The sequence below is a fragment of the Scardinius erythrophthalmus genome (genome assembly GCF_964197995.2).
Source record: "Scardinius erythrophthalmus genome assembly, chromosome: 17".
In the NCBI taxonomy this organism is placed as follows: Eukaryota; Metazoa; Chordata; class Actinopteri; order Cypriniformes; family Leuciscidae; genus Scardinius; species Scardinius erythrophthalmus.
In genome coordinates this window covers 27,703,410-27,717,274 of record NC_138237.1, presented here as the reverse complement: position 1 = coordinate 27,717,274, position 13,865 = coordinate 27,703,410, and the positions used below count along the sequence as shown (strand labels likewise).

General features: G+C 35.3%; 1 protein-coding gene across 3 annotated transcripts in view; it reads left to right on the top strand.

Annotated features, from left to right (window-relative positions):
- sgcd (sarcoglycan, delta (dystrophin-associated glycoprotein)) overlaps positions 1–13,077 on the top strand; it is a 116,184-nt gene extending 103,107 nt beyond the window's left edge. Inside the window, exons 7-9 of one of the 3 annotated variants that reach the window (XR_014031910.1) lie at positions 5,469–5,592; positions 8,792–9,785; positions 12,191–13,077. Coding sequence is in view for 2 of the 3 variants with exons in the window: in XM_081390337.1 (XP_081246463.1) it covers positions 5,469–5,592; positions 8,792–8,881; positions 12,191–12,328 (352 nt within the window). In the remaining variant the exon portion in view is untranslated. Of the gene's footprint in view, positions 1–5,468; positions 5,593–8,791; positions 10,105–12,190 lie in introns of those variants that run through there. The other 2 variants (XM_081390337.1, XM_081390338.1) reach the window with 2 other exon arrangements.
- The last annotated feature ends 788 nt before the right edge of the window (positions 13,078–13,865 follow it).

Sequence of the window (13,865 nt, the reverse complement as noted above, 5' to 3'; positions counted from 1 at the left end):
AACACAAACATGCCTCTTTTCGTTTAAATTTTAAAAATATTAAACTTATTATGGTTCAGGCAATATGTGCATTTGTACTCTGATCATCTTCAATGTAATAAAATAAAAAATTACAAAACTCTTTATTACAAAAATTTACGTCTCTTTTTGTTAAATTTTAGTTTTATCAATAATAGCCATTATAAAAGTATATGTAAAAAGTACAAGAAGCTATACAATAAGAAATAAAGCAAACAATTCAGTCAAACATACAAAGTCAGCGCTCTAGTCTAACGATACAACGGTAAAGTTAAATAGCCTAAATATAAAGTTATGAAATTTCACTTTGCCCTCAGTTCGGCCAGGGAACAAATTATAGATTCACAAGACCAAAGATCGCCGGTTAGGTCTACACAAGACGAATTATATCTCATGTTTAACCACTACAGAGATGTCAGAGTCAGCAGCAAACGTCAGAAGGACCAGCCGAGGAAAGGCTGTTCCAGGCGGGGTACATGAGCGCCGAGCGCCTGGTGATTGCATGGAGCTCAAATTTTCATAAATCTTTATAAAAAAAAAACACAGATTTGAGCTTTAAACAACTACATTCTCGCCTGAAAAACTCTTAAAATTACATTTCGTGACACAGTAACAGTAGTATTATATTAAACTGTATATTAAAAAATGTTGCTTCTTATGTTGTCATTCCACTTGTAGCACGCGCAAGTGACGATTCTCTGTCAACCAATCAACGTCCTGCAGTGAGTCTAGCTCCACCTTTACCGTACCACTGTGCTAGGTACCACAACGGAAGGGTACCCAAAAAGTGGTACAGTACGGTTCGGCATTTTGGTACCATTCACAACTTTTTATAGTGGAAACACAAATAAATGCGTACTGTTCCGTACCGTACCGTACCATACCGCTCAGTGGAAACGAGCCATAAGCGCATGGTCTAAAGCGTACGCCGTGCCAGGCGCATGGTCTAAAAGGGTTGTCCCTATTCTCTTAATGAGTAATGGGTGTGTTTTGGGATTTCCGTGCGTTAAACCAATCAGAGTCTCATCTCCCATTCCCTTTAAATGCCAGTTGTGCTCGCACCATGACGGATTCGCTATTTACATGACGGAATTTGATAGTGGAAAGACCAAACGCGTCTCCAGAGCGCAAACGGATATGCTCGTGCTCGAGGTTAAAGCGTGCAAGCAGACCATCTATGAGACAAACCGGATTCCACCATATCTTTATGTACACAATAATAATCTTTTACATTGTAATCCTTTTATTTTAAATATTTGGCATGTTTGTTTTAATATTAAAAAATATTGTGTCATTAACTTTAGACCAGGTTTCAGTTGGTCAATGGCGCAGTCTATTTCTGTTGCCTCAAAATAGCAACGCGCCAACAATGCGCCAGAACACACCTCGTTTTCAGACCAGCTCGCCCATGGGCGCGCAAATGGGCCCAAATGCATTTGCTATTCAAACAACGTGGCACAGGACGTGAAAATGATAACTGCGTCAGGCTGAAGCTAGCAAAAAACTCTTGCGTCACGCTTGGCGCTGCATTGCGCCGGGTGTATGATAGGGCCCTTTGAGTTTTGACTGATGCTTGATTATTTTTTTAGATATGATGTTTTTCATATCCCAGCGTCTTTCTTGACTGAATATGAAATGGAATTTTGACCCTTTGTTTTATTGTTTTGCATGACATGCTCTCAATCCGGGCTGAAGTAAAATTCACTCCCTTTTTCATTAGATTGAAAGGCTTTTCAGATAGCAATTTGGAATTGTGTGGCTTTCAGCACAAAACGTTTTTGTCTTTGTAATTCTACGTTGTCAATACGGATTTAACATTTTATTATTCAATTCCTTTCCCATAAGGCAAGAGTGAGAAATAATCACACTTTTAAGACACTGGACTGTGGCAGGTACAGGCTGACTGTGGAAAATTTGCAGTCCATAAAAGTTGGAAAGACAGTGAGTATAAATGGAGAAAGAGGCATACAGTGAAACAATAGGCCATAAAACACATTTTATAGTGTGCATGTAATATAACAAGAGCGCTTCTGTGGTATCTCTTATCTTTTCTGCTCAACAGCCATGTCCGTTCTACTTCCGCAGCTCAAGGAGGCGGTAATTGTTTAACGATATGCGCTTGGTCATGGAATCGAGCTCGTTGCTCATGACCCGTTGGTCATCACTCCAATCCGAGTTGAAAAGAGCCCAGAACTGTCTTACTGAGCCCCATTGAGGCCTGTATGTCTGGGGGTAATTGGGTGGATGCTGTGCACCGTGCGCAGGGTCACAGCACCCTTGGGCCTTTTCATTATCATTGAATAAATGTACTGGGAATAATCAGCTTAGCCAATGGCGGGATGGAAAATTGTAACAGCAAGTTTGTAATAGTCCTCAGTGAAAGTGTAAGGCTGTAAAAAGTATGTATGTAAATTAGTGGCACTGCTGAAAACTGATGGAGGCACCTGTTTAACCTGTCTGCATTGTTGTTTTGTGTTTTGTATGAGGTTTGCATGAGAAAAAACATATGACTAAAATGCATAAAACTTGAAACATGTATAAAAAAAAATGCCATGACTAGAAGCAATGTTTTCATTAGCTGTGAGCAGGCTAAATGTAAATAGACAGCTAAATGCCAGTATGCTATAAAACACAACTAACTATTCAATTGCGCATTATTAGGAAAGTAAATATAGGCTTAATACAATTTAAAAGGGAGAAGAAAACATGTTTCATATAACATACAACTATTATATGTTTCATATAATACAAACATGTTGTTTACGTGTGCATCCAGTCAAAAACTGTAGTATTTTGGCATAAATTCATCAGACACATGGCAGATTCCAACATGGACATGAACGGAAACCATTAACAAAAGAAATTATGAGACATATGCGCCAGCCAAGCAAATGCATTTTAGTTGAATGGGAATGCTAACTGTTTATGCTAACCAATGGTTTAGGTATTTACAATACCAACAAATTTAAGGTAGCTCCATGCTAGCGCCATGCTAATGTTCAAGCTACTGTACAGGTTTATTTGAACTCCTCTTCTGTTTCTCTTTCTTTGCAGCTGCATTTGTAGGCTATATGGGCTGTATTCCCTTGGCTGAGTAGAACACATGCATGTTGTGTTGCCTTTGTCCTAATATATCTCTCAAACCCAGAGGGGGTTAATTAGATTTTCCCTTTGTTTTTCTACCTGCGACAAATTAGTCAGCTCCCTTTTATCCCTGGTAGGGGCGACTGCCGTGCACCAACCCAATGGCACCTAATCTGCTTAAATTTCCTATTTGACTGCTCCTGTGTTTCTGCTCCACCTCCCTGTGAATACCGATATCACGCAGATGCTGACTGTTTGAAATTCAAAAGGTTGAATGCCGGGTTCAGGATAATGAAGGATGCTTTCATGTTTCATCAAGCTAATGATCCTAATTTCACTTTGATTTGTAACATTTAAACTCCTAAATAGATTTCATATGAGGCGTAACCATCTTAAAAACTTTTAATGCATCCATCTAGGCTATTTTTGAAATAAAATGTTTTTTGGAGTGATTTTTCAATTAAATCTCTACTGAGCTAGGTCTTCTCATCTTCCCCATTGTTATTAGTAATTTGCATCAGATTGGCCCTTCACATCTTTTCACTTCTTACTTTCGCTTCGCCTACTAACATGCTAATCAGATCTCTTATACAGCTCATTAACTAGCAGGTCATTGTGTTGCATCATGTGGGTTTTTCATAAAAAGCCATTTTCAAAAGCATTTGTTATTTATTTATTTTTAAGAAATTATTTTTATCTTTTGCAATTTACATTTTATAAATATTAATATTAATATTAAATATAGCTAAACAATAATTATCATATAGTATAATTATGTTTTATTACGTATTTTATTGTAAAACAATAATTTTGTTCAAATATATTTTTCTATTAAAATATATGATAAATGCCAATGAGTATTTTAAATATTCTACTGTTTCATTTTGCATTATTTAATGAATGTACCTACTAAATGTCCATTTTTGTCAAAAAAACTTTTTCGAACAAGACAGAAGTTGGGAATTTTATTCATTAATTACAATATCTGTTGGGCAAAAACAATTGTTTACTCACAATTGTGGGTTTGTCAACAAAAAGGCCCCGTTTACTGTAAGTCTGGTACTAAGTTTTGGTCGATCGGATCACAAGTGGACGTCACTAAATGTGGTCTAAAACGTTTTGAGCTTGTCCACTTTCTGAAAAAGAAAAGTGGACTTGTCTTTCAGAAGAAAAGAAAAGTAAACTTGTCTTTCACTTCTGAAAACAAATTCGACCGGATTGCTTTCATAGTGTAAATGCTCATGTGGTTGAATGCATTCGAACATCCACAAAAGACCGTCTACTCTCCGCTACTGACCTAATGCGCCAACATTATGGGAAGCATGCTAGACAGATGTGATTTATACTTTGTTAGCGGTAGACCCAAATTTGAATGAAGACGAAAAATGTACCAAGCACAATGTTCTCTCACCATTCATGATTTCTAACATGGTCTCTCAGCGTTCAGCGTGATCTTGCAACTGTCTGAGCAGAAATGAAAGCTGGAGCTCTCCATTTGTTTCTCTATCGTCTCTGGGCACGTTCACGTGTAAATTGCGCAAGCTTATTTTGTCCATTGGATCGAAATATCTGATAAAACACATACATTTACCCGCCAATAGACACTCCCCTCAAAGACATCTGGACAGAAGTGGTTGAAAGTGGACAAAAGAGACGGATTAAAACACCAGGTGTAAACGGGAATGTGTCCCTCGTCTACTTGTGATCCGATCGACCAAAACTCATCTTAATACCACGTGTAAACAGGGCCAAAAGGCCAAAGTGTGTTCAATGAATGTATCTTTTAGAAAAAATGGTGGGAATGTTATATTTTTAGTTTTGTTTTGATCTCTATGTAGTAAATGTCTATACAGAAATTGACTCCAAAAAATAATAATAAACACTCCACTGTATATAATTCTGGTTACACTTTATTTTAAGGTGTTGTTACAGTGTTACAGTATATTTAAGTATACTGAGAATCATTAATTAACTACATGTATAGGGTTAGGGTAGGATTAGGATTTGGATGGGGGTTAGTTGCATGTAGTTATGCATAATTTACTGTTATTACTATGGTAAGTACATGTAACAAGGACACTGTAAAATAAAGTGTTACCCTAATTCCCAAAGTGTCTTGATTAACATCTGAATGTTGAACTGAATGTTCCATAATTCTCATATTATACACTCTGGATTTTCTCAAAAATCTTTCAATTACATTTGGTGATAAAAATGAGATTGCATAAATTGCCTGCAGGGAATCATGAACTTTGAAGCACTAAAGTCTCATCAGCTTCATTGCTGTAACATTTTGGGCCATTTTGATCTGATTTGAAAAAGTCTTATTTAAAAAGACATTCTATTTTGTGATGTCTTCTGCTCAGGCTGGAGTCTCCCACACGTTCGCTTTACATGGAGGCACCTAAAGGAGTGAAAATAGAAGCCGACGCAGGGGATTTCCAAGCGACCTGTAGGAGCGATTTACGCCTGGAGTCAAAAGATGGAGAGGTAACTGTCCTTCATTCTGTACTGGGAGCCCTGGTGCTGTAGTTAATGTACTCTGTGTTGTGACACTTCCATCTGCTATTAATTGTCATCAAAACAAGCTCTCCATCTACTGTACATCCATATGTCCCCTTCTCATCTTCAGAGGGAAGCAGACGTTTAGTTAAACATGCATGCTGTTATACAATATGTATGTCAGTTATCTGACTCAAACATCTGTGGTTTAGTTGTACAGACTGGTAATGAGTTGATAAATGAGATGTTGGTGGTCTTTTAAGAGATACAGTTGGAATCTGTTTACGGAATTGTAATGAAGTTTAAATTATCAGCAAGTTTTTTAACTAACATGCAATATATGTTCTATGAAAACTAAGTTAAAACTCCAATTCCAAAGACCTACACACACAGCAAGAATGGTTTATCACAATTAGGGAACGATTTCAAAAGTGGAGAGAGTTATTAAGGCATGGAAAAGTCATAATTAGGGGAGAGCACAAATAACTGTAATCTACGGAGGTCCATTTTCAGCTTCAGACTAAATTAATAAAGTGGTTATGACTTTATTTGTCATAATTGCAACTTTATATCTCACAGCTGCAAAATTATTTCTCATAATTGGGACTTTATGTTTCGCAGTGTGACATTATTTAAAATTTTATTTCCTAATTACCTGTTTTATTTTTGCACTAAGCTGAAATGTGCTTCCACATGCCCAATTAAAAAATAATAATTCTTACAAACTGACAATTTCAGACATAGATCTTTACAAAATTTTTGAATGAGAAAAAATAAAACCTAATTTTGTTTTTTGTTTCGTTTTCATCATAATTCCGTAACAGTGAACATTTTTGCACGTGCCATCATAATGCTATTTTAAATATATTTATATTTATTTGCATAAAAATTTAAATATATTTAAAACTTTAAATATATTTATATTTATTTGCATAAAAATATATCTGTACAGCCCATCTTTCATAGTTTTAAAATATGCTTAGTGTTTGAGGAGGTTGTGCCTTGACTAAAACCACCATGCACAGATAAAATATAATTATTATTCACAATACATAACTTTTTTCGTCAATTTATTCACATTTATCATTCGATTTCAATTTGTATACTTCTATTTTAATTGTATAAAGGTATAAATTGAATTGGCCCAGCTAATATCTGCTAACATGCCAAACCTGTGGAGGAAAAATTTCAGAGCTTTACCAGAAACATCAAGTGTCACAATTATCCATGCTCTCGCAAAAAAAAAAAAAAAAAAAGATTAGGAACTATTGCAGAAATTTCTAAAAGCGTGATGGGGGACATGTCCCCCATTTATAATAATTGCTACGCCCGTGGGTTTTCCCATTTGACTTGCAGATTGATAGATAAACGAGTCCCAGTGAGGTCAAGGGACCGAGCTTGAATCAGCTCTCTTAGTTTCAGGTTATGCTTTCTTGACTTTCTCCCGTCTGTCGCATATTCCACTCCAGTACCCCTCAGCACTTTCATTTGTCGCTCTTTTTTTTTTTTTACCAGACACCTCCGCCGGCCCGACTGCCCTCTTGACAGTTCCACCACAATTAGACTGGAGGTTTGCACATTAGCCACCTCAGATGGGGGGGGGGAAGCCCTCCCTCACTCGAATTTGCCCGGTAGCAGATGTCTGGGGAAGTCAGCTGAGACCCCTGCTTAAAAAGTGTTTCAGGTCATTTGACGGGAATGCTTCCTTGAGGCTGTCAGTAATGACTCCTCTTACCTTTTTATACCTTGACTAGCTCCTCTCCCAGCCTTGGTAATACATGCTTTCTCAAGGGTCCCATGAAAAATAGAAAGTGAGAAATGAGAAAAGAGCAGCTCGGGTAAAGGGCTAAAAGTGTGTCTAAGCGAGACTTACTGGAGTGCTTATGTCACTGAAACTGTTACGATTGGTTCGATGTAGGAGGTTAGAGGACTTGACTTGGATGAACAGGCTGCGAGATGGAATATTTTGTTCAATAAAATGACAATGCTGGTCTTTTTGGGCCAACAATTTGAGAGTTCTAAAGAGAAAAATAAACATGGAACTAATCTTTACCATTATAGAAGGCACTTTCTATGAGTATGGTACATTATTATCTAACAAAAAATAATGTAGTGTGAAATGTGTCTAGTTTTAAGCACATCTAATTTCCGTATGTCTCTTAAAATAGGGATTTTGGCCTGTTCACCTCAGAGGTCTTGACCTTCTCTGCTGTATCCAACAATTAAAGTCGTACAGTAACAATGTCATAAAATCATGTCGACATACCAGTCAAAAGTTTTGAATAATTTCGGGGTTTCTTTCTGTTTTTGAAAGAAGTCTCTAATTCTCAACAAGTCTGCATTTTATTTGATTAGAAATACAGTAAAAACTGTAATTTTGTGAAATATTATTACAATTGAAATTGATCAAATGTGACAGTAAGGACATTTAAAATGTTACAAAAAATTTCCATTTAAAAAAAAAAATGCTGTTCTTTTGAACTTTCTATTCATTCTAATTTTCCACAAAAAATATTACGCAGCTAAAACAGTTTTCGACATTGATAATAATAAGAATCATTATTAACAATTGAGTACCAGTTATAGTTCATAATAATTGAGCAGCAAATCAGCATATCACAATGATTTCTGAGAGATCATGTGACACTGAAGACTGGAGTAATGATGCTGAAAATTAAGCTTTGCGTCACGGTAATAAATAAATATTCACAATATTACTGTTTTACTGTATTTTGATCAAATAAATGTAGCCTTGGTGAGGACTTCTTTCAACAACATTTTTTTTTTTAATTATTATTCCAAACCTTTAACATTATGATATTCATTGTAGTAAAATATTTTTATTGTCATTTTAATTAACAGATTTTTCCCCTTCAATTTATGAAAAATAAGTGTATCTCTGACTAAATAATCCACCAAAAGGTCCCAAAGTAGCTTATTATTTCATTTTGATGTTGTTTTAAATGTTTATTGCTAGAAAATAACGAATACATAGTTTTAGATATGTCCCAAGTTTTAGTAAGAGGCTTTAAAAAGTAATATTCAAACAAAGAATGAACAATAAAGGCCTCTGAGGTTGACAATAAAGGACTTATATTGTACCTTGTTCATGGAAAGTGACATAAACCGATTGAAGGTATGTTTATTAAAAAATCAACTTCAGATCCTCTCCTTTCTCTCTCTTTAGATCACCTTGGATGCCAGGAAAATCAAGCTCCTACGTCTGCCGGAGGGAAAAGCCCCCTCCCCCTCTGGAACTAGACAGACTGTCTTTGAGGTGTGTGTCTGTCCCAACGGAAAACTCTTCTTATCACAAGCAGGAACTGGCTCCACTTGCCAGATCAGCAGCAACTTATGCCTCTAGATACACACAAACTCACTTCCACACACACACACACACACACACTACATAACACTCATACATACAGAGGACTCGTTCCTCTTGAAGAATCCAACGTTGACAAGAACCGAAAAGGATTTCCTCAAGATTCGTGAAAATACTTTGTAAAACAATGTTTGAACCAGAAACTTTCAAGGTGATCACCATAAATCCATTCGACATCATTAAAGTCGCGCGTACCTCGCCTTTTCTCATTAGCGTCCTCTTTTTCAATCAGAATCAATTATGTTTTGCTGAGGAAAGTACAGTGGGTCCTTTATCTTGCGTACGCCACATAAATGCGACGGTTTTCTTTTGTTTTGAGGTCAAAACTATTTGTAACATCTCATTTTGTATTATTACTCAAGTCCTACATTGACAGTCCTCCATGTGGGATGCCTCTCATGATGGTGATCACCTGAACCAAAACTGTGCTTGCACTGGGATGGAACCCATGCACCCACTCTGTTCAAAAAGGAGAACAGCGCCTGTGCCTTAATACAATGCACTCGTGGCAAGAAGCACACCCCACTGACTTTTATTTAGACAAGGAGACATGCATTTAAGTTCCTCACTTTTTGCTCCCACAGATCAACTTTTTTAATTGCATATAAAATGTTGAGAAACCCAGTGACCCCAGACTCACACGTTGTGCGCTGATTTCCACGTTAATTTGGAAAGGTGAAGAGAACATTTCTGATTTTTTGTTTAAAACTCTTTTGTTTTTGGCTTGGCACGGAATGAAGAAAAGTTGAGTTTGGGAGAAACACTTTCTTGATGCGTGGATGTTTTTACTGTTTTTGTGTGTGTTAAGCCTGACTTTTGTTCTTTCTCTATAACTGAACACTAAAATGTGCTAAACAAACCAAGACACCCAAACCAAAAAGCAAAGCTGTCATGTAAAACAAAGCTGTTGAAAATGAATTGAAAGTTCACACTTCCCAATTCCCAAGACTGAAAGAGGAATTGGCTCATTTTGTTTTTGCTTTTATACTGTACATACACTACCGTTCAGAAGTTTGGGTTTTTTGGTCCCACTTTATATTAAGGGTCTTTAACTGCTATGTACTAATATTTAAATTAATCATTTGATACAATGCACTTATTTTGTACATATATGTTTTGACATTGTATATATATATATATATATATATATATATATATATATATATATATATATATATATATATATATATATATATATATATATATATTTTTTTTTTTTTTTTTTTTTTTTTTTTATACCTGCATGTAATTACATCTATAATTACACCCTTAAAACCTACCTATACCACCAAACTCATCCCTAACCTTACCTGTAACCCATCTCAATAGCAGCAAAAGTGTTTGCTATACAACATCAACACAAGTACATTGTAAGCACATTGAAAGTGCACATACTGTAAAATAAATGGTTAATTGTTAGGTTCAGTGTACATCCCAACGAAAATACTGAGTAATATAAGGTAACAACATGGGTTAAGGTTAGGTTTAGGGGTAGGTCCAGGGTTAGTACCTAGTTATTACCCAGTTAGTGTCATTACTACAATAAGTGCATATAGTATGTATATGCGAAACAGGACGGTAAAATAAAGGGTATCACTTTATTTTAAGGTGACGTAGTTACACATTACTACATTTCTATAGTAATAACAGTTAATTATGCATAATTACAGGTAACTAACCCTAAACCAAATCCTAACCATTACTCAATAGTAAGTGTATGTAGTTAATTAATATTCATATTTGAGTAAGTACAATGTAACTACATCACCTTAAAATAAAGGGTTACATTTTATTTTAAGGTGTCTTAGTTACACTGTAATTATACATTCAAGTATTGATACTTTGCACGTGACGTCAGTTGTACTGGCTGGTGGACAAGAACGTAATTCTCTAGCAACGAAAACCAGTAAATTAATCAAGGATCTTGCCAGGACGTTGCCAGTTTTAATATACAAAAGTTAGTGTTTTGAGGTGTACACGACATGTCAGATAGTTGTTGTGCGATTGGATGCACTAACCGCGTTTGTTATCACGTGACTGATATCAGATCAGATCAGATCAGACCGCCAGATATCACGTGACTGCAAAGTATCAATTGACATACCATAGGGATTGGATTAGGGTTTTGTTTGGTTTTGGGTTAGTTGCATGTAATTATGCTTAATTTATAGTTATTACTATAGTAACTACATGTAATATACACAACAATGACACTGTAAAATAAAGTGTTACCAAATAAAGTGTAAGCAAATAAAGTGCTACCATAATTATTTTTTGATGGAAGTACATGGTAGTTAAAGACAGACTAATATAAAGTGTGACCTAATGTAATATAACTGTTTACAACTATTCATAATGTCATACAATGCATTAAAAGATAATTTAATAATGCATTATATATAAAAGGTTTCAAATAAAGTGTTACCAAAAAAAATCTTACTGACCCTTAATGAAGTTTTGAACGGTAGCATGTATACAATATAGTATACACTATATGCCAGAATGCAAATGCAAAAGACACATTCGCTGCGTCCGAAATCGAATATATAATATGTGAAAAACAGTACGGCAAATGAGTAGTATAGTATTCGAAATCAGACTGCAAAAAGTCCCCAGAAGACCAACAACTTCCGGAGAGATTCGCTGGACACTTTACTATCCCATGAGGCCACGGGAGAGGATTTATGAATGAAAGTGAAGCGACGCAACTGACGCTGGTAGTTCACGTGACGGTGACAACATGGCGAATATAACACATACTTTTTTTAATGGTTGCAAAGAAAGTTCAAATTCATATGTAGTACCTACTCAGACACTACATGATTTCGGACGCACTGATTGTTCTTAATGTAGATCTGAACTGACCCAGTATGAAACACTGAATCTTGTCTCTTGTATAATTACATTTCACACTCCCATGGGTTATATTCCACTGAAATATGAAGAAAAAAAAATCCTGTGATATAATTTAAGTGGTTCTCACTGAAATTCATTGCCACTTGCCCACTATATCTGAAGCAATGAGGAGTGACAGCTGTGATCATTGCGTTTAAATTAACATCCAATTAACATACTAAATTCTATGGGTAGTGAAAGGAGACAGGAACACAGGGAACTCTGTAGGGTACAACACAGCCTCACAGAAGGGCTTAATCATATTCATTCTCTTTTGATTTTTCAGGAGAATTTGAAATTTGATAGTGTGTGTGTGTGTGTGTGTGTGTGTGTGTGTGTGTGTGTGTGTGTGTGTGTGTGTGTGTGTGTGTGTGTGTGTGTGTGCTTGATTGCTATTGTAATAAACTCTTGCTTGACACTAAAAGATGGACGCCAGTGACATAATTGAATGAGGTTAGAGCAAAAACATTTACGTGTACTATATGTTACATTTGTTTGACCTTTCCCCTGTATTGAACGACTCAACTAAAGCCAGGACTTATGGACGGATACTTCTGTTGTTTGATGTGCTCATTATATTGTTTGATGAATTTTTGTGCTGAATAAAGGTTTTAATCTACAGCCATTTGAGTGTTCAGGAAAAGATATAGCATTTAGTTTCCTCTCTTCTCCCAGACGTTACTTCAGAACAACGTGTATGTACGATTTTGTACGAGGAGCACAAAATGTTTCATATATTTTTTGATAATAAAACAACACATCAGCTCTTGCGTAACCTAGCTTTCAATGTGTGACAGCTATACTGGATGAGTCTCCCACATGTATACATTTGTGTAAATAAAATTGAGAATTTGATTACATAAATAGCTAATATTACAAGACTAAATGCCTTCAGTTGAAGCTGGGGCTTACTTATCTTGGTTTTCTTCAACATGGTGTGCAGAATTTTATCCTGTATTTGGTCTATCAGACTTTTGTTGGCCACTGCAGAAATTCAGTGACATTAAACTTTTGTTTGACATTTTGTGATGACTGGAAACTCATTGAACTTGTCTGTAGTTTTTTTTTTTTTGAGGTAACAATGAAAATCCTCGCATATTCTATGCAAAGCATACATGGTTGTTGAGAGAAATTTATTGATGCAAAGAAATGTCAGCTGTCTATATTAAATTTATTAAACTTAATGTATACGGTTTGTATTTATGAATTGATTTGCAACCTAAACTGAACCAATAAACTTGAGAAAAGAAAAATGGATAAGGGCCAGTTTCTCTAAGTTAAACACTTGCTTAGGAATCTTGGTTACACTATATATGTTGTTACAGTGTAATTACACAAATAAGTACTAAGTAATATTAATTAACTACATGCATTTATAGGGTAAAAGTTAGAGTTTAGGTTAGGGTTAACTTCTACATAAAATTACTATGTAACTACATTACCTTAATTTACAGTATTAATACAGTTATTAATCTCTCTCTCTCTCTCTCTCTCTCTCTCTCTCTCTCTCTCTCTCTATATATATATATATATATATATATATATATATATATATATATATATATATATATATATATATATATATATATGTATACACATGTATATGTATATATGTATACACAAAAACTTGACCAGGATATTTAAATGAAATAATTTTTTGGGCCATTTTTATTTTTCTATTAGCAATGTAATATGTGAGATAATGTACAGTCATAATCGCAAAATAAATGTTTGTCTTAATCAGCATGGTTGAGTTTATTTTGCGATAATGATCTCTGAATGGACATTATGCACCCTTACATGTGATACTGTCTACGTGAATGAAGTAAAATAATTCTCAGAATATTGTAAACTCATTATCTAATGTCCACATTAGACATTCTACTAACTAGAGTTAACTTTGTAACTACATGTCAACAAACTCTCTTTAGAGTATTAGTAGACTGTTAGGTTAGACTGTTAAAGTGTTACCAGTTTTTGC